Below are 21,788 nucleotides of genomic sequence, written 5' to 3'. Positions count from 1 at the left end.
TTAAGTGATTTACACTTTAGATGGAAAAGGCATAATATGCTTATTCTTCACATATGGAAGAATATCTTCAGACCAATTTATTAAAACTAAATTTATTAAATAAATAACTAGTTTATTATTTAAATGACTAGTTATACTTAGTTATGTTTCTCAGGGACAAGAGGATTTTTTTTGTTTGCATCAGAATTGACAACTTTTATTCCTAAAGTAATTTGTCCAGGACCTAAATAAAACCTTTAGCAAAACTCATGAAGCCTTAGGAATCCCCCATATATGTCCTATACAAAAGTTCATTTCGCTAAAGATCAGTTACTCTGATCACTTAAGCAAAGCATATGGAAGGATCCAAATTGGTACTACAATCTGTGTTTACAGAGAAGAGCTGCAAAAACTGAAAGGAAACCTTGACTACTAGAGGTAGGTTTGGGATTTGTTCCACAGTGACCTTAAAACTGCAGGAATTTTGGGATGGAAACTTACCTAGGGAAACAGGGAAGGGAGAGGGAAAAGGGCACCCCCAAGTCCAAGAGCTCCAATCAGTAAAGTTTAATTTAGTCTCTCCTGGTGGCTCTGAGAGCCCTGGTAAACACCTGGTCCTAAAGATATTGCACGGATGATACCTAAAGAGAATCAGCAGATACAGCCCAAATTCAGGCTGTGCTAATTCCAACCTAGAATGACATATTCAAGGTTTTGAAAGGCCAGCCGGGACACCCCAGGGACTAACTTCCTAGTTCATAATGGATTCTAATCAATTTGAAGACAAAACAAAGACCTCCTAATATGGATTCTCTCCTTAGAAAAATGGCTCATGAGTAGAACTGTGCCGTAACTATTATCCTATTTCGGTAAACAAATATTTATCAAGCATCTATTAAACGCCAGGAACTGTACTAGTCAGTCACTGGAATACTTTTAAGAATCTCCTCCAGTAGAAAAATCAAAATTTGAAAAGAAATAATTATAGAACAGTTAGACTTTTATACAAAGTGCTTATAAGAGCACTGGGAAGGAAAATTTTAAAGGGGCTACTTGCTCTAATACTAAATGAGACTGCACCTCATTGGTTCTCACATAAGTGATAGCTTTGACACTGAAGATTGTCAACTAGGGTTGCTGAATATCAAAACTAATGCTTAAAGAGGCTGTATGCTCAGGGCTAAGTATAATCTAGACTGTTACTGCTAACTGGAAAGTGGGAAGTCACCATGCACTGGCTTTTAAAACTGGTAAAGTAATTCAATCCAGTTTTGTGTATCGGATCTATTTTGCTAATACAAATTTGTGTAAGTGTATACTCAGCTAACAAAACAAATGCATGTTTATAAACATTTACCCATTCTCAGAATCTTTTTATGCTACTGTCTGTGGGGCTGCAGCCTAGTAAGAGTGACTGGCCAGGCTCTGGCCACTGTCTGACCTGCTATCCTTCTGTGGGGCCAGCCTGACCAGAGAGGGTCAAAAGTTTCTCTGATGCTAGCTGTGCACTGCACACTGGAAAGACCCACTTTCTTGCTGCTGGGCTCTGGGCCATGGCCACTCTGACAAGATTAACACCAGCCTTGAAACAGCCCCCATCAACTCGGATAAGAACATGGATCAAAGACAGCACCATGGGACACCCTGGTGGCATCAGGTGGACATTACAGGTGGTGATCACTTGGGTCAAAGACTTATCTTCCCCCCAACAACCTCCCCACTGGAAAAAGGCTGTCTTTAAAAAAAAAAAAAGAAAAGCAATGTAGTAATAAAATAAACAGGAGTTTGTCACTAGAAAACATAGATTCAGTTTCTGGGCCTGTCACTTTAACATCTCTGAACCTATTTCCTCAAACCCCAAAATAAGGCTAATAACATTTGAGAATTAAAAGGAGTCAAAGCACTTCATAAAACAACTACTTCCATTAAGAATGATAAAGTATTTGTCCTATGTCCTTGCATTTTTCCCTCCAAATTTTCCATTAAGAAGGTAGAAAGGGCATGAACCCTTGAAGTCACTACTTTGGAAATAAGCCCAATCTGATTGGAGGACCACACTGCATATCAGATCTAAGCTATGCAGTCCACCTGCCAAGGATTTCATGAACGTATTTATTTATCCATAAACATTTATTAAGGTGTGTATGTACTAACATACTGAGTATCTTGGAAAAAGTGTCAAAAAGTTATAAACATAGTCTTCGCTTTCTAAGAGTTTACCATGTAGCTGGGGGAAATAAAACATACATGAGACAATTAGACAACAACTTAATGGCAAAATGCAAGTGTATGCATTATGTGACACTTAGTATGTTGAAGAAAAGCAAAGCAAAAATACAATGCAATTAGTCCAAGAATGCTTTTGTCTTTAGCTGATCATGAAGGGGTGGAAGAATTTTTAATGGCACAAGGAATGTGGGTGCTTGTAGGACTTGTGGGTGTCTGCTAAATGTTTGCTGAGTCTCTTGGCTTTGAGAGAACTGCTTATGCTAGCTGATCCTCGATCAGCCTAAAGACCAGGGTCAGGATCCTGGAGTAATGTTAAGATTCCCAAACCAAGGAAATGCTATCCAGTTTTTTCACTCTGTACGTGAATGCCTTTATAGATAACTACTAATAAAAAAGAACCAAAATAATTCAATCCCAACAAGAAATCTGTAGAAGTTCTCATTGATACAGGACCACAAAATTCAGAGAGGATTTAAGGCTTTTTCTTTAAGAATCACGCTTAAGTAAGAAAGATGGAGAAAGGAGACCCAGGAGAAAGCAGCAAGAGAGGGAACTCCTCTGCTCTTTTAGGAGACAATGGCATCAATTCTTGAGATCTGTACTGAGAAGTGTGGCACATCTTGCAACAGAACAACTTTCTTTTTGACTTTGCAAGATTGATTTTGGGGGCAACAATTTACTTTTCCAATTATACTTGGCTTAGGCTCGCATTTAAGTTACAGTTGACCCTTGAACACAGGCTTGAACTGCACAGGTCCACTTATACGTGTTTGTTTTTTTCAGTACATATTACAGTACTACACAACCCGCGGTTGTTTGAATCTACAGATGCGTAACTGCACATACAGAGGGCTGACTGTAGTTATCTGGAAATTTTACACTGCGTGGAGGGATCAGCACCCCTAACCCTGGCATTAAGGGTCAACAGTAATTTGCAGTTCCTAGCTTCACATCTGAGGAATTATTTGATGCAATGTTAGGATTATTACTTTCTTCAGTAATCTACCCAGTTAACCAACAGTTCGTAAAATAGGTTTCTATAGCACTTTGCTTTTAAGGAGTACTAAGTTCTTTCTCTTGTCAATCAACGTTTATTAAACTTGGCCAAATGGAGGTGGGAGACAAATCCAAATAGCATTTTGAAGAACTCTATCTGGCAAGTAAACATTTGGCTCACTGGGAAAAACAAATACGACAAAAATTCCACTGGGTAGAAAAAGTTAACACAAAAATTTCAACAGTAATAAGATAAAATTGGGAGGAGACTAAATGCATCACAGAGAAGAGAGCTATTATATGGGTTTAGAAGCTTGCTTTTATATAGTTTCAGAAATTAAATTTAACTTGATAGTGATAAGGATTTGAAGCTGCAGGGTGACTGCTAAGAGGGAAGGAGAAAAGTCTGAAAACATAAAATACAGAAGTAAAAACAAGCATGGTCAGTAAAATATTTACCAGATCAGCCAGAGCAGGGGAAGATGTGATTGAAAATGGTGATAAATTGTAGACTATAACCCACTGTTTCATACTAGGGAGTGACACTGTTTTAGGAAGATCAGATTTGATCGCCAGGATGGAGACGGGTTGGCAAAACCAGTTAACTAGTTTTTCATTACTTTAGTAATGAATTTGGGTGCACAGACAAGGATGTCAGTATGGCAAATGAAGATGGGACACAAATCCAAACAGCATTTTGAATAACTCTATCTGGCAAGTAAACAGAATGTCTTTATCTAGCTCAAGTCGTAGATACAATAGTACTGTGGCTGAGAACTGGTTATATTAAGTTGCAGAACTTGACTCTCACCTTGCTGCATGTTTACTACGTAGTTTTAGAGGACAAATGAGTCATTTTAGATTTTTTCTGTAGTGTGCTTGCTGTACTGCTAACCAACATTTTACATTCCTAGTCTTATGCTATGGACGTCACTCTTATTTTGTAATTCAAGTTAAGAAAAAAAGTCTCCAAAAATTGTTAGAAACATACCAGGAGGTAAAAGGATGGGAAATGTCTTAATGTTACTTAGCTTCTTCTATAAGTATCAACTGAATAAGGACTTATTTCCAACTTGGAAATAGAAGAAACTGAGACTCTATTAACTGGTTACTTATTCAAGATACTCAGAAAGGGAAGTAAAGTAATGTGAATTTCTAGGTTTCTCTTCAAAAGCAATTGAACTGAGTGTCTCCTCAGTGCACAGCACTGTGCTATGTACCTGGGAAGAAAGGGGATGAGGTTATGGCCTGTTAGAAAGGAGATATATATAAACAACTCACTGATAAAGGCAGATTGGCTTAAGTTTTAAGATACAGTAGAACAATACTCTTCAGGAAAAATGATGAAGGACCAATAGTGTTTATTCAGTGACTATCATGTGCCAGACACTGTCTTGGTTCCTTAGAAAGTAAAAACTCATCAATCAAGTAAGATGAGGTAGGTAAGTGGATAGAGCAAGCAAGGTTAGGTGATAAATGCTATACTAGACATACACAAAGTCTGTGCCAACACAGTATGATGGATGTTAGTTTTCAGAGAGGTGACTCTTGAGATTATTCAAGGTACGTTGCACTTCTCCGAATGAAGAAGAGATGGACAGCACCGCAGAAGGAAGAAACAGAAGGACCAAATACAAGAAATGTTGGACAATGCCAAGTCCTGGGTTAGAGTATATCAGGGGGAAGGCTAGAGATCAGACTAAAAGGTAGGCCAGAGGCCAGGTTACCAATGGCCTCAGATTCAGTCCAGGACTTCCAAGTCCTAGTTAAAGGCAGTAGGTTGTCTTTTGTTCAACTGATGTAGCAGCCCATTCCTAAGGATTAAACCTTAATAAACACCACAACCTGAAAGCTTATCCCAAACTTACAAAGGCTCTCCTAATACCCAGCACTTCAGGGTACAATTCTGCCATGCCATCTGGCACTTAAAACAATCTCCAAGTTTAGTCTTTTTATTTTACAAAGAGAATTCTAGATTTTCATTTGAGCAATTTAGGATTTATGGTCTCTCTTCACAAGTTAAATTAGGAAGATATCAGAGCTAACATTTTTAGAATTAACGAAAGGCATAATCTAGTGCACTTTTAGTACTCTCAATCCAATTTGCAGCAAGGCTGCTAGTCAGCAACTACCTTCTGTAGCCTCATTTGCTACATAAAATGTGAGTTTAGCAGGCAAAGTAATCTCTACTTTGTAAACTTGATTCTATTTTCTCTTCTAAAATACCTTTATTTGTCCTCTTTTAGCGTCTTATTCTTCAAAGTAGACAAGTTCCTAACATTTGTGTTTTAAGGTAAGTGCTCCCATATTGGTGCTGACTAAATTGGATCAAGTGGGCCTAAAAAACTTTAATACAATATTCTTAGTGACAATAAACAGGAAGCCTGTGTCCTTTCCATTTTTGCAATGTAAAGTTGAAGGGGGGGTGGGAATGACAAACGCTGAAGTGTTAGTTCCTAATAATTTTTGGCTTTCTTAAAATAAAATGGCATTAAATAAACATGTCAAGAGAAGTCTGTACTGACTTTGTGATCACAAGATACTCTGCCTACTGAAACAAGGCCTGCAGAACAAAAAACTAAGGCTAACCAACCTGATGAATAAACAGGGTTTTAAGGCACACTAACAATCATTGAAAGTCTCAGTAATGCCAAGAAATAAAGATTGGTATCACTCCCCAAAGTGTTTCACACCATAAAAACAAATGATAAAGGTTTCTGAAAGCATACTGCATTTTTATATCATATGACCAATTTTTGGGCTAGATTGGGGGGGGGGGGAGACGCGCACACATCTACTCCTGTACCCAATTCTTACACTCTGGTCTTACTATTCCATACCTGGAGATATACAAGGTAGACAGAGAAACAAGCAGATTCACATCTTTAGCATTTTCTCCTAAGTCCCAGAACCTAGACAGTTTTCTGATTTACAGATTTACTCATCAAGTACTATTCAAAACCTAAATGAAAAGGGAAAGAATTCTGCCCAACAGACGGGGAGGCAAAGGTAAAGTTTCAGGAAAAAAACTTAGACCAAAAACACTTAACTTTGGCGCTGATACAGAGGATTAATATAGTTTCCCCCTTGCTGTATGGATTCTTTACTCTAGGGTATTTCCTGGTTGATTTTGTATCATAGCTCCCTCTGGTGGCTAAGTGAATTTCCCTAGCGTTTACTCAAATAGGGAGTGGAATAGACCATTGTAAAAAAAAACCCAAACAACTCATTAGGCGTTTGGCATCCCTACAAAATTAATGTTTGTTCAAAGTATATTTGGTGAGGATGAATATAGCATTCTAGAAAAGCTCTGTTTCTACTATCTTCACATTGATAATTCTATTAATAATTGTAAAAGGAGTTAAAGATACTTTAACTTGATGGTTGAATGTTAACTCCTTTGAACTTTTTCTAAGAGATGAAGATGAAACACCCAGGATCTACTTAACTACTTAAGTGTTTATTCTGTTTCATTTGTGTTTTGCATACCTACCTAACCGGGAACGTCCTTATGCAAAGGCATGCTTGATTTTTCTCTCCCATAACCCAGTGAGGCATCTATTTTGAAATGTTTATTATGAGATTATTTCTGCCTAAATTAACTTGTATTTGATAGAGACTACAGAAGCACCAAGCGACTTTTGTAATAAAAAAAAAACCCCTTCTCTCCTTCCATCCCTACAAAATCACAACCACATTCAAGGTTGTCGGGTATAGCTTTCAAAGTTAGCAAGAAGCACCGCCCCCCACCCCCCAAGTTCTCAACCGTTAAGAATAAGCTGGTTTAATTAAGTATACCGTAACTTCTTGGATCTATATTTAAAGCAAAAGTTTTTGCCAGGATTACTATTTATTCAATAGACAATCACGAGAGACACAATGAACAGATGTTTCCTTATAATCTCTTTACTTCATGCCAATCCCACCTTTTCCTATAGGATCATATTGATCAATGTTCCTGTAAAAAAAAAAAGTACTGGAAAAAATTACCCCCAAATAAGAGTATTCCACCATATAGGATGGGATGGCAGAATATTTCCTTCAATGGAGTACAACTGATGAGAGTCCACCATAGCAACAGAACATAAAGAAATGTGAGTCATACCTTTTCTTGTGGCTGCTTCAGTCTAAAAAGACAGGGAACTTACAGCTCAATCAATAAAGGATCCACAGTAACCGGTTTGTTTTCATTCACATGCTCAAAACTACACAGAAACTTTCGCTCTGGGTATCCTGTAACAGTTCTACAATCCCTTATCCGGAACTCTTTGGGGCAGATGTATTTGAAATTCAGAGCTTTTTGCACTTTATAAAGGTATCATATATAGACCCTTTATCACATAACACTCTCAGCAAAACCTATGGCAACTGACACATCAATATTTCTGCAGGAAGACAATTCAGTCGCAGTTAAGTGCAAAACAAAGGCAACGATTTCGGTCACATTTTATATTCAATTTGCTCCACAACAAAAAACTTTGTTTTTGGAGTTTTGGGATAAGAGATTGTGAACCTGTTTTCTGCCTCTGCATTCTTCATACCATGACAGAAATAAGCTAAACCAAAGGATGGTTATAACAGAACTTCAGTCTAATAGAGTTTCTCTGCTTTTAATACCATTTATGGTAAATACAGACATATAACTTATTTTGTTTGCAATTTCATTACAACTTCATGTACAAAGTAGGCAAAAAGGCACACAAGAAATTCATCTTCACAGAAACTTGAAAAAAAGAACACCAGCCCTAATGAGCAAATGTATTTCAAAGACAAAACTGAGAAAGTTAAAATTCTAGAATCATATGGAACTTAAGCACTACGAGTGGATACACGAATAATGGAACATATTATTAAACTATAAAATTTAGGGGAAAAAAACATTTTAAATGAGGGAAATCTGTTCATATTCCAAAGAGTATCTTTTTTAAATTAATAAAATTCAGATCCCAAACAATTAGGAATCAGAAAATGGGTTTCTTACCTTTTGTTTCCAGAAGGATGTGGGCTGAACAGCAAGGTGGGTTACTCAATCTGACGTTATGAAAAATAATTGCTTCTTAGAGACTTAAGTTTTTCCTTGGTTAGAAAATAATAAACTAATTATAGGCTCCCTACAATATCTAAGGGGACATAAATAGGGAGAAAAGGCGAAAATCCAAGACAGCTTTTTTAGTTCCAAAAGGGTGTGACTTTCTTCTAATAGCTGCTAATCTAGGTAGAGATTTAAGGTCCATTTCCTAAGACTGAAAAACAGCAAGTCTGCCTCTCCCCTTACAGCATTTAGCTGTCTGGTCTTACTGAACTGGAAAACCTGCGTCCCCCTACCTTTCATACACAGTTAAGTCCTCTCTAATCTTAAACAGCCTATATACTAGGGAAGTAATATTTTCTATCTCACTTCAGTCAGGGGTTGGAACTACTTTTAGTAGAACACATCTTTCAGCGTAGCTTAAATGCAATTTAAGTGATGGCAACTTAACTTTGCCAACTTTGAGCGATGGCAATTTTCATTTTGGTCCTGTTTCCAAAATATTCAATGAACACAAATGAACCCAGGCTTGCTTAAGTCTAGCTCACATTAATCTTTCCAAAGTTAGTCATTAAAAAATACCAATTGTATATTCTACAGATGAAACAGAACTTAATTGTTTTACGTCCCTAAGTCTGCTCTTGAATAGTTGTTTTGAATTCTCACATAGTAACTAGAGTTACTCCCTTAATGAATCTATACCAAGTGTTTTGCTTAAATACTTAAAATGGAATCCTAACTTGGAACTTCCTATCCCTCCTCTTCCTCCTGACATTCCATAAGGTTCATTTAAATGTATTGGTTGGGTGACCTTATGCAAATCCCTTTGGGCCCATTTTCTCTACTACCAAGATTATTTCTAGTGTTTCCTAGGTTTGAAATTACGTCAACTGAATAGCAATCTTAAATTCTGCTCCCAAGTATAATTAACACCCAAAGGAAATGTTACGACTTAGCTATCTTTTGGGTGTAGAAAAAGAATGGTTTGATGTTCTGGCTAGCTATCAGGAAATCAGAAGATTAGGAATTCTAAGTAAAAACCCCTCCCCAACTCTAAACTGAAAACTTAGCACCAAGGGGCTATCAGGTAAAGATACAAAAACCAGTAGACTACAAGATGTAATCACTGCTTTGGTATGTTCTGGATACAGAATAACTTTATGGTTGAGAAGACTTCCAAGGCAAAATTCTAAAGAATGCCCAGCTTTTTATTAGCAATGACTTACTAAAATAAGCAGTTAATCTTCTAGTGTGCTATTCACACTTCAAACAGAAAATGTAATTTACGTTAAAAATCCTAATCTGTGAATTTAATACTTACCAATTTTTTAGATGAGTTTACTTTTATTGAGAAACTCAAAGGCTAACACCAACATTAATTTACTAGTCCTCACCCGATTTTGCACAAAACCCTATGCTCTCTAGATGATCACCAAAAATAAAGCAGCATCTATAAGCTTTTCATCATTTTAAAATCAAAGCTCTGAAGCTTATCCTTCAGAGACTAGATCACCCCCTCACTTACCATATTACATACACAATTGCCTTATTCTCATTTTTTATCTTCCCCTGAAGACTTTTTACAACAATTAACAGATGGCTAATACCATTTATTAGAAAAGTCCTTTCAAGAACCTTTAATTTACTAACACATAAACACAAGAATTGGAATCTTATCAATTTAAAGTATTAACTGAGACTAGTCAACCAGTAAAAAATCTTACAAGAGGAAAAAGGACAACCATGCATAGTTTTTTTAAAAAAATGTTTATTTTTTTCAAAGAAAAACGGCAATAGCCAATTGGAAACCTACTTAGTCTTCAACTCCAATTTTGTTTTCTTTAAATTTAGAAGTGACTTACTGATTTACTATTTTAAACAAACCCCCCCTTTCCCCTTTAAATGTTTACCATCTACTCGTGCTGAATCCTTCCAAGGAGATTGCTCCAGCGTATATCTCCAGGTCCTCGCTTTGCTCCTTTTACCAAAAAATGCAAAACACAATTCCATCGTGCATCTTAAGGGCTCCAATCGTCAAAAATAGGAAAAAAAAAAATCTTTGGAATAGCCAATTAAGTTGAATAAAAAAAAAAAAAAAAAATCCACACGAATGCGGTTTGGTTGGGGCAGGAATCCACTCCTATGTTCCTGGTAATCTGATCCCGCTCCATGAATCCTTGTAATTCATCCTCCCTATCCTATCCACATTATGATTTGAATCCAATGATCCAGCTCCAAGGATTGGGATCCAGTGAGCCCTCTCCAATCCAAACCTTTATAACCAGCAAAACCAAAAAAGAGGAGGCAAAATGTTAGATACTGTAATCAAAAAAGGTTTCTGGGGAATGATGAGTTATGTCTGTCATCAGTTTAACAGATGTACATCAATAACTATCAAATTCCCCAAAACAAGTTTCTGAATGGTGTTCAGATAAATTTTAGAAACTTAATTATCATAGAGACTAATTGGAAGAAGCATTTTATATTTACAGTTCAACTGATAATGCCAACACTTGTTACTGTACAGCGTATTACAGGTTTTGTGGTTGCAAAAAGTTATGTAGTTGAGAAGTTTACTGGTATTGCTACCCACCTAAGTCTAAACTAAATCTAATGCTCCCATCTGTAATTTAATTTGTAAATTAAAGTGTTTTAAACATGAGTCAATTATGAATATTAGTTTAAAGGGGAAGGTGAGACTTAAAAGTATTCCCAACTAGATTATCTACACCAATACGTTGGAACTCTATATTTTGCTTTCATTTTGTCTTAAAAAAAATGAAGTAGCAACGCTATATCAGTCACACAGAGGACATGCAGATTTAGCAGTATTGATATTATACTCTATCCGGTTGGAATTAAAGACACCCTGTACCCACATGTACACCAACAGCAGGTCACACATTAACAGTTGTAACTAAGCATTGTGACAAATTAGCCAGTTCTTCCCACATTAGTCCCTATTAAAACAAAAAAAGGGAAGGGAGCAAAATAAATTGTTACAAAATGGGCAACGTAATTTTGCCACAATTGCCAAGGTTTAAAGAGCAAAGCAATTGTAGCTAAAGGTAACTGCATAAGATGTTTGCAAGTGTTTTAAGGTAGATGTATAATCATTTTAAACCCTTGCCTTTTAGTATAAGGTCAATACTGCCAATTTCATCTGTGACAATAGCACTTGGAGTCATACCATTGCCTCCATTATTGATCTGATCCTCCTCAATCCTCCTTTTGACAATCCTAAAATGATTGAAATGTGCTCCACAATCCTTAATCCAAAGCATTCTTAATCCATCTCTTCAGATATGTCTACAGAAAGACACATGAAAAGCAAGATAAACATAAGAACTTCCCCAGGTAAGATAACCACAAACACCCCCAACAACCCAGTTCACACAAACCGGAGCAGAATAGACATTTACATAATATCACAGTCTGAAGAGCATGGAGAGTTAACTAAATTTAAACAATCCTGTCTATGACATCACTTAAAATACAATTTACCAGAGATGAGGGGAATGTAGATGTTAGGAGCAAGGGGATATTACACAAGAATGCAATTCAACACTTTAGCCCATTCTGAACAAAACAGTTTGAATTAAAAAATGAAAAGATTGTACTGAATAAAGGAAAACTGTATACAACATGGGTTCTACAAAAAGTGTCACCAATCATCTTATGTACGAGAGCGAGATCTGCTATGACGGGGAGAATAGCGTGGTGATCCTCTGCTTCTCCTTGGGGAATAACTGCGACTCCTGCTGTTGCTTCTGCTACGGCTTCTGCTACGACTACGGCTTCGAGATCGAGATCTTCCATAACTTGGACTTCTGGGCCCATCAACTTTAACCCGGATGTAGGCAGTTTCTCCCTATTGAATAGACAGAACTTTCGATTGAAAGATCTAAGCTTTCACCTGTCTTCAGGCATGCTGAATACAATGTAACTTACACCAGAGGCACTTTACTGGGTTTACTCGGACACCCTTGCCTGAATCTTACCTTCAAATTCCACTGTTAAGACCACTGTATCCAATTCTGGCCAAACAAAAGAATAAGCGTATAACCTACCTCATGAGATCTAAACTTAGTGTTATCCAGTTTTCGAACTGCATAGGTCATATCTTCTTTCCGTACAAACTCCACGACACCAGTGCCATCTCGGTAAACATCAGCATAACATACATCACCTGCTTCACGCATGTGATCCTTCAAATCCTGCCAGCTTCCACTTGGAGGCAGTCCTGAAAAAGTTATTTTTTTTTCAATACCAATTATCCTAAATTTCACATTAAACTTAAAATTTACATTACAACAAAGATTACTTTAAAATTAACGATTATTTTTAACATCCTAGGTTAAGGAGCTGTTAAGATTCTGGAATCAAGAGCCCAAAATTATTTGCAAAGTAAGGGTCCTCATATTCTAGGTACTGCAACCTAATTTGGTAAATCTCAAATACAGTAATTCTTGTTTACTAAATTCACCCATGGGACTAAAATAATTTAAGACCTGGCATGAAAACTTGCATTTGTCAAACTGGTCATGCAAGGAAAACTTTAAAATGGTTTCTGCCCCCTTTCATCAACTCGCACGGAACGGTCAACTCACCGGAGACAACCACTCTGTTTTCAGAACGCCTGGACGGGGGGCCATAGCGGCCTCGAGGAGCCCCGCCACCTCCACCCCCGCCGCCGCCTCGGCCTGTACCACGGCCGCTTCGAGGAAACTCCACCCGCAGACGGTATCCATCGTAATCATAGCCGTCGCGACCATACACCGCGTCTTCCGCATCCCTGCGTGATCACAGAAGAGCAAAGACGTAAGGAAAAGGACCCGGAGGGGCGGCTAACTCGGTCGGAGAGCTAGCGGCCCCCCGCACATGCGCACCTGGGGTGGAAGAGCCCACATGCGCTGCATAATAGGAATGGCCCCTCCCCCACCCAGAAGCACGCCAGGCTGCCGACCACTACGGCAGCCCTCGGCGCCTCAGTTTCCCGCTCCGAGCCTGCGAGTCGGCTCTGGGGACGTCCGGAGGGCCCAGCCACCAGAGAAGCCTCGCCGACTCGGCTCCTCATTCCACTCCTGCATGGGCGATTCGTCTTGCTCCCAACCTCGGAGCCCACCTCCCCATTCTCTATGTGAAGGCCTTGGAGCCTTCCCCAACTACTCCAACCTATTTCCTCAAGGCAGGAAGACCCTGACCGCCTCACCGCGGGTCCTCGAACTCAACGAAGGCGAAGGGCGGTCCTCCGCGGCGGTTCTTCAGATCGATGTCGCGGATAGCACCGTATTTGTAGAACACGTCCTCAATGTCCTTGGTTCGGATGTCTGGAGGTAAGTTCCCCACGTAGATGCGGCAGTCGTTGTTCCCTGCCGGCCCACGAATCACACCACCTCCCGACATGGCGGCGACGAAAGGCGCGGACTCGAGAACAGGTCTTCCCACCAAGCCTAGCCAACGGCAGAGCGAACCCACAGCTACACCACGTCTCCCGCGGCCCCTCCAAAATGGCGCCTTTATCAGCTCGGCGCACGGATATGGGGGGGAGGGAGGAAGAGAAGCGGGAGGAAGCAGCTATTCGATCTCACTACGCACGCGCAGAAGCGTAACGGGTGCTGCGAGAGGGACGCTGGCGCACGCGCGACGTCACCCTCCGCGCGAAGGGAAAAAAAGTTCCCGCGTTCCCGATTTTGTGGAGAGGTTCGCGAATGAAGTGACCGGCTGGGTGGTAAAGATTAAATACAGAGCCCTCATAAAAGGGGTTATTAATCTCTGTCGAGTCCTAAAGAATAATCAGTTTCCTCAGGAATGGGTCTCTTGAAGCAACGGCGCCCTGAAAGGATTTGGTGAAACCTAGCCGAGAGCTTTGTCCCACCATGCTCTGCGGTGTTAACGGTCTTTGGCGGGAAAGACTCACGGGGGCGGAGTCTAAGGGGGCGGGACCGGGCGGTTGCTCCGGAAACGGGGGCGTCCTTGGAGAGTGCGCCTAGTTCGGGAGTTGCGTTGTCTGTGATTCAATGCAGAGCCAAGCCGTGACTTGGTCTGACCGCCCCATCTCCTGCGAACTGGCCGTGGGCTGCTTACCTAAGTGTCTCATGGAGGGGAACCCAGCTTAGATTCCCTAGTAAATAGTATACACTAAGTACCGTACCACCTTCGGTTCAGAACCGAGCTTTGTATATAGCTCAATTGAACACTCCTTGTGCTAGTGGCGGTGATTCGTGCTCTGACCAGTCATTGGTGGTACCTGCCACCCAGGACCCAGACCTCTGCTTCTCTCTTCAACAGCGTATCGCTAGGCCCAACGCAGCGGAAAGGTCCAGTGAAGGTTGCAGAATGAATTGTGCCTGTTATTTCTCCAACCGCTTTCAAAGAACGAGAAAAAGCGCTCCTGCCTCTGTGTATTGAAGAATCCTGAAGTTCCTTCCTTTTTTTGAAGTCATTACCAGGCCTCTCAAGTAATATGAATGAGCACAATGAATGTGTGAGGACTCCTGTGACCACTGGAGACCACAGTTGCTGCTCAGGACTGATTCTGGTAGCATGCTGGTCCAGGGAGATAAGAACTTTTTACATCTCTTCCTCAGAGACATCTGAAATCTAGATTTTTATATGAAATGCTGGGGTTTTTAAATATTAGTGATGAATTCAAATTAAACAACAACAACCCTGCAGTCATAAATATGCTAAAACAGATCTGCACCCTAAGTGTAAGGATGATTTTTTTCGTATTATGTATTTATTTGCAACTCCCTCTCCCCAGGGATGTGAGGCAGTTTACAGAGATACCATAAAACATTACTAAAACTGGATGAAGAAATAATGGGGAAAATAAGGGAGGAGGATTAAAATGAAGGCATCAATAAGGTGAGTACACAAAATGCCTGCAGTAATAATTTTGTGAGTTCCTAGAGATGGACTGCAAATTTGCCTGTGGCCATCCCGGAAGTCACAGTAAAGAAGGGAACACAGTGTGTTCAAACTCCAAAGTGCCTTTGAAATTTTAAAAAATAGATTGTTTAGGAGAAGAGCATGTTTTCAGTTCTGAAAGTTGATTGAATGTATTTTACAAATGTTTCTAGTAATCCCAAAATACACATTTAATTTGCTCCTCAACAGATCCATAGAGGATCTTTGGTAGTCCTTGGAATCTCTTTGGTGGTTTCCAAAATTATGAGTATATGTGCATGTACTTTTTTGTCTGTCCTTTAGCTCAGGAGTCCCCAACCCCTGGGCTGAGGACCGATACTGTTCGTGACCCGGCCGCACAGCAGGAGATGAACGGCAGGCGAGTGAGCAAAGCTTCATCTGCGGCTCCCCATCGCTCGCATTACCGCCTGAACCTTCCCACTCGCCCCGCCGTCCGCGGAAAAATTGTCTTCCACGAAACTGGTCCCTGGTGCCAAAAAGGTTGGGGACCGCTGCTTTAGCTCATCCTTCAATGACATATTTTTAAACTGAGCTTTCAATTTAAAGAGAGAAGACCCTGGGAATTTCCTGGAGGTCCAGTGGTTAGGACTTCTTCCTTCCACTTCAGGGAGCACGGGTTCCATCGTTCCATCCCTGGTCAGGGAATCCCACATGCGCGGTGCGGCCAAAAGAAAAAAAAAAGAGAAGACCCTGATAATTTTTCAATGAGAAGCTGACCAAAAGGGACACGTTTTCAACAGATTTATTCAGTTTCTAGCACTATCCTACTTGGTTAGCAGCAGAAGAGATGAGAGTTTTTAAAGAATTCCAGGCACATCATGTATTGGTTCTTACATTCAATATTTATTTACTGAGCACATTTTCTCTCTAACTTTATCCATCCATTTATGATTATTCAGATTCATCTTCTGTTGATTAATGTTAACTCAGTAGTAACTGAGGTGGTTTAAACATAGGTGCTTTTAATTTCAAGGCATTTTCATGACAGAAAAATAAGAAAACCATGAATTTGCTTTGATTTATTCTTGTCCAGTTTAGTGCAGTCATTTCTGATTCTGTTCAGTTCAGAAGAATACAGGGTAAAATTTAATAGAGAGTGACTAGGACATTCTTGTTTCTCTCTTGGCCTATTTTACTGTGTTTGAGTGTAACCAAATTGTAGGTTCTGGGGTCTCTTGTAACCGAAAGTGGGGTTCGGCTGCTCACCGCTCAAAAGCCAATAAAGAGGCCAGGTTGGTGGAAAGGAAAGTTCGCTTTATTTTGGATGCCAGTGACTGTGGGGGAGGGTAGACGCCTGTCCAAAAGGCCGACTCCTCCCCCCCGCCCCCCCCCCGACAATGGGGGCAAGAGCTTTTATAGACGGAGGGAGGGGGCTACATGCAGAAATAATACAGTCAGCTCTGACAGTCATCTTGAAATTGGTCATCAGTGGTCTTACCAGTGTCATCGTGATTGTTTTAGGTACAGTTAATCTTCAGTTCCAGTTTCGGTTTGTTTCCAATTCTTTGAGGCCAGTTCTCGGAATTGTGGCAGCTTATGTCACGGCTACAGTCTGGTCATCACGTAGTTAACTTCTTCCACCTGGTGGATGTTTCAGTAACTGTAAAACAACTCACAGGATATGGCTCAGAATATTATCTATAACCCTCGAGAAGGAACTAAAGGTCCTTGATTATGCTTAATGACTAAACTAGTATTATTTGGTCTCCTCTGTTTTCCTTTGTTTCTTCATTTTCTCACTTCTCTGATTAAACTTATCCTTCGGCTAAAGTTTTTCCACAGACAAAAGGCAGGCTGGGACTTCCTTGGTGGTGCAGTGGTTAAGAATCCGCCTGCCAATGCAGGGGACACGGGTTTGAGCCCAGGTCCGGGAAGATCCCACATGCCGCGGAGCAACTAAGCCCGTGCGCCACAACTACTGAGCCTGTGCTCTAGAGCCTGTGAGCCACAACTACTGAGCCCGCATGCCACAACTACTGAAGCCTGCGCGCCTATAGCCTGTGCTCTGCAGCAGAAGCCACCGCAATAAGAGAAACCTGCGCACCGCAATGAAGAGTAGCCCCCGCTCGCCGCAAGTAGAGAAAGCCCACACGCAGCAATGAAGAGCCAACGCAGCCAATAAATAAATAAATAAATAAATAAATATTTTTTAGAAAGGCAGGCTAAGGACATGGGTGGGGGAGGGGCAAGGACCATAGGGTCCTGCTCTGTTTCCCTATGACAAGGTCAGGATGTAGCAAGAAAAGTCTGGATGGCTGTTTATCAATGTCTCCTTGGGTGGCATTAGCTTGGAAATTATTACATTTAAGGGTATGATCTTATACTATCAGTGTCCCAGAGTAGATTGGCATGTTTTAGTCCACAAGAGTGAAAAAGAAGAAAGCAAATAAACCAAACCATTTGTTCATTTGTTGGGTGAAGCAGATTCATTTTTGATAACCGTGATGTTCAAATTGTACACACCAAGAAAACTTTTTGTCAGGTCTGGAAAACAAATCAAGCAGTTTCTTAGTAAATAAGGAATCAAAACAAAATGAGGTGAATCGCTTTGAGAGATGTTTCATTCAGATCCTGGTGAAACCTGATAAATGATCCCTGCCCCACAGCAGAGTGTACCTCTTCAAAGACAGGAAGATTCATACCCTCTGGATTTTGCATCTCTGTTCCCTGAATAGTGCTGGGTAAAGATTGGCAATTCTGTTTCTGTAGGCTAATCTTCATGCAACCTTTTCTCTGAACAGTGTACTATACAATTGATTAGATGTTTGCTGACCAGATTACAGCCACTTCGTTTTGCCTCCTGAGATTACCTCCTCATCTTAATTAGGGCTTTAGAGTGTTTCTAAACTCCTCAGTTACACAGTCACAGACAGTTTTATGGATTGCTCTCACAACCAGCTAATTCATTAAGTATGGATTTTACGAGTTTAATTCTTAGAAGCTGCCTATTTCAACACTGTTGCTGTGTATGTAAACTTACTTCCGCAAAAAGAAACTTTAAATGCTTTCGATTCAATCCAGTAAGTATAAACTAGTGTAAGCACTATACTGTACCCTGGAAATAATTACTTGGGGAAAAAAGGAAATTCAAAGAGTTAGTTACCGTAAGGGTTGAAATCACAAGACCCAGTTTTTCAGTGATTTTCCTAACACTTAAATCTATGCCTGTGGTGATGGTTACACAAATCTGTAAATGTACCAAAAACCATTGAATTGTACAAGTAAAGCAAGTGAATTGTATGGTATGTAAATTATAACTCAATAAAAATTTTTTTAAATGACTGGGGAAAAAAATATCTCCACAATCAGCAAAATCACTCTCCAGTACCATTCCTCTAAAGGTGTTATTAAGGCTTCGAGGTGTTCTAGAGTAATTTGCACTGAAATATGCCTTCCCTAATCTGGAAATTCTGTTTTCAGTATTTGTGTATCAATCCCTACTGTCATTTCTGGGGATAACTGTTAGTTTTACTAGGTAAAGAGACACAAAGATTAGGAGTACTTAATTCAGCCGTGAATAGCAGTTACATCCAGAAAGAGTTCACTTGCATAGTTCTCTATTCCCTTGTTCCACCTGTTTAGTGATTAATAGTCTCTGAAAAAGGAAGAAATATTAATAGTATATCTTTTTATTTCATTTATATTTGTCTCATCTTCCCTAGTAAACTAGGTTGAGGACAGATTTTTGCTGTAACTCCCTTTATTACCAGTACATTTTCTGTTAAAATGAATATTATTGACTATTTCCTGAGTGCTCTTTGAAAATAATGGGACTTTAGATGAGCAGAATGTTGTTTCTATGGAAACTGTATCATGTTTCTGTCAGTGGATAGACACAATGGGTACAAGGATTGTTTTTCATTTCACAGTGTAATAATGATAGCCACTTTTCAAGCCCAAGTAAATCATCTAATAATATAGTCTTGGTAATCTTATTTTAGGACTGGCCTCCCTCATTCTTTGATTCTTCTTGTTTTGTTTTTGGCTAATTCTGCCCATCTTTACTGTCCCATTACGGAAAGCAATAACATATGATTTTGCCAGAAAACAGCTCTCAAAATCTCTATTACAAAGAGATGTATCTTTTCCATGTCTCCCTATTAATATTATTACTCCCTCTCTCCCTCTTGCTTAAGTTCTTTTAAAAATTAAAACACCAAATCATCATATTGTACATTTCTTAATTGGAGTAAATGGCTGTTTAAAGAATTATAATAAAAATATGGCAGATATCCTTTATTTGCTAAAAATGCTACCTTTTTTGGCAATTTTATCTTATACTATGGTCCTATATAAGTGTTACCTGTTAGTAGTAGTAGTAATAATGGTATTATATGTTAATGCGGCTGTCAAGTATGTTAGAAATAATTTCAATAAAAACATTTTTATTTGAAATTTTGAGAGTGTGACTGATTTTTTCCCCCTTTATTGTTTTAAAAGTTAGATTCACTGAAAACTCTCAGAATTACTTTTCTAAATTTGCTTGCGGAGTTGAGTAGTTGCAACATAGAATACATGGCCCACAAGCCTAAAATATCTGGCCCTTTACAGAAAAAGTTTGCCAACCTCTGGCCAAGAGGGAAAAACCTGCTTTTGTAATTTTTGCCTAAACCTAATTTATAAATTCAGTTTTGTCATGTTTTTTCTCTAGTAGGTGTTTTTGATGGGTAATATCTTATATTGTTAATAGTTGTAAACATAAGTCATACACTTCTTCAAGTGATACTTTGCTTACACATGCTTCAGCAGCCATTACTACAGTGTAATGCTAAGGTAATCTGCCAGCCTGCCCAGCCCAGAAGGGAAGGTGCTGCTCTGTTCCAACCGGTTGCATTTTTTTGTAGTCTCATTGACTCAAAATTGCTCGTCGTAAGAGTGCAGGTTTCTGTAATTGTTCTTGCATTGACGCAATGTCGTATGCAGAGTCCATACAGGTTCTGTTCTAAGTAAGTATCTGTTAATGTCCACTCACTGTGGAATTTGTAGATAAATTTCCAAAATTTGCAGATTGTGTTCCACAGTTCTGGGAGCCCAGCAGCTTTCAGACTGGTGCTAGTACCACCACTCTGGCCCCAGAGGACTACTAGATGTGGGTGCCTGTGTAGTCTACAATCTAGACCCATGCCCGTGGGGTCCTTCCTTGTCTGGCTCTCACCTGCCTCCATGTGGTCAGGAGCTCACCAGCTGCAAGTCCTTCCAAGTTAATTTCTAGTCTTTGTAGAATCCAGACTCCAGGGGAGGAAAAGTTCTTTCCCTTAATTTAGAGTCTCCATTTCCTGTCTTGGGATCTATCTTTATATAAGACAATTGAGAATGAGAATATTTGCTTCTAAAGGAATTTCCTCTCTTTTCTGCAGGAATATAACCTCTCCCTCTGCCTCCTTATGGGCCAACATTGATATATTTTCTGAAGTCTGGATTGTTCACAATTAATACCACATGTAGGACCTTCTTAACTGCATAGTCAAGGTTGAACCTCATCAGCCAAACATGGTCCAGTACATTTTTTTTTTGCCAGTTTCAGTTCTTCTAGTAAGTGATGAAAAACAAGTTTGAATATCCTTTATGTGGTCTTCTGGATCTCAGTTTCTGATATACTGCAAGACACAGCTTAAACAGGAACACACATCCCCACAAAAACATATCTACATCCATATAGAGGTAAGTATTTCTGTCTATACATTCCTAATCCCCCATAATAATTTTGCAGTGGTATAGCCTGTGTTTGCCAGAATCAATGATTTATATGCCCAAGTATTGATAATATATTCAGCTTCTCAGTCTAAAATATCTGCGGTCAGAAAGCTTTCTTTATAATTTTTCCCAAGGTAAGTGGGTGTTACTTTAAATTTGTGCAGCTGGAGAGCCCCATTAGGTAGGCTTCCTAACACAAAAGAAAAGAAACAGTGTAAAGGATTATTCATATCTTCCACCTTTATAGATACAGTAACTGCTTATCACCCTAAAATGTGTTTTCCTAGCTTCAACTAAATCCAGGTTTAAAAAAAAACTATAGATATTTCTGTTAATGTTTTATCAAGTCACAATTCTAGAACGTTTCTTATAAATTCTTAGTTTGCAAGTAAATATATAAATATTTGGGACTCTAGTTACAGTTCCCATCTGAAAATGTACTTTTTTTTAAAAAATTTATTTTATTTATTTATTTTTGACTGCATTGGGTCTTCGTTGCAGCGCGCGGGCTTTCTCTAGTTGTGGCGAGCAGGGGCTACGCTTCGTTGCGGTGCGCAGGTTTCTCTCATTGCGGTGACTTCCCTTGTTGCGGAGCACAGGCTCTAAAGTACATGCCCAGTAGTTGTGGCACACGGTTTTAGTTGCTCCGCGGCACGTGGGATCTTCCCGGACCAGGGCTTGAACCCGTGCCCCTGCACTGGCAGGCGGATTCTTAACCACTGCACCACCAGGGAAGCTCCCTGACAGTGTACTCTTAAAGTTCTCTAATCGCCCTTAAGAGAATATAATTGTCTCTCCCCAGTCAAGGAGACTGTCTCTCAACCTCTGTGACTTTGAAATTCCACCAAAAATAGCCCCCTTTTGATATGAGCTGTATAAGTAGGGCTAGACCAAGCTATTTGCCCCCTCCCCCCAAGATGACTTGTAA

General features: G+C 39.6%; 1 protein-coding gene and 1 long non-coding RNA gene across 2 annotated transcripts; one reads left to right on the top strand and one right to left on the bottom strand.

Annotated features, from left to right (window-relative positions):
- Positions 1-7,798: 7,798 nt before the first annotated feature.
- SRSF1 (serine and arginine rich splicing factor 1) lies at positions 7,799-13,782 on the bottom strand. The gene is made up of 5 exons (XM_028164962.2): positions 13,446-13,782; positions 12,844-13,028; positions 12,304-12,476; positions 10,144-12,104; positions 7,799-8,235 (listed from the first exon to the last, which is right to left on the bottom strand). The coding sequence occupies exons 1-4, from the start codon at positions 13,637-13,639 to the stop codon at positions 11,910-11,912; spliced, it is 747 nt and encodes a 248-aa protein (XP_028020763.1). The 5' UTR covers positions 13,640-13,782; the 3' UTR covers positions 7,799-8,235; positions 10,144-11,909.
- Positions 13,783-13,817: 35 nt separating this feature from the next.
- LOC130705951 (uncharacterized) lies at positions 13,818-19,554 on the top strand. Its single transcript, XR_009006349.1, has 4 exons — positions 13,818-13,964; positions 14,525-14,694; positions 15,000-15,103; positions 15,449-19,554. It is a non-coding gene; the product is annotated as an uncharacterized LOC130705951 (long non-coding RNA).
- Positions 19,555-21,788: the final 2,234 nt, after the last annotated feature.

The sequence above is a fragment of the Balaenoptera acutorostrata genome, chromosome 20 (genome assembly GCF_949987535.1).
Source record: "Balaenoptera acutorostrata chromosome 20, mBalAcu1.1, whole genome shotgun sequence".
NCBI lineage: Eukaryota > Metazoa > Chordata > Mammalia > Artiodactyla > Balaenopteridae > Balaenoptera > Balaenoptera acutorostrata.
This window is presented reverse-complemented; position numbering and strand designations above follow the sequence as displayed.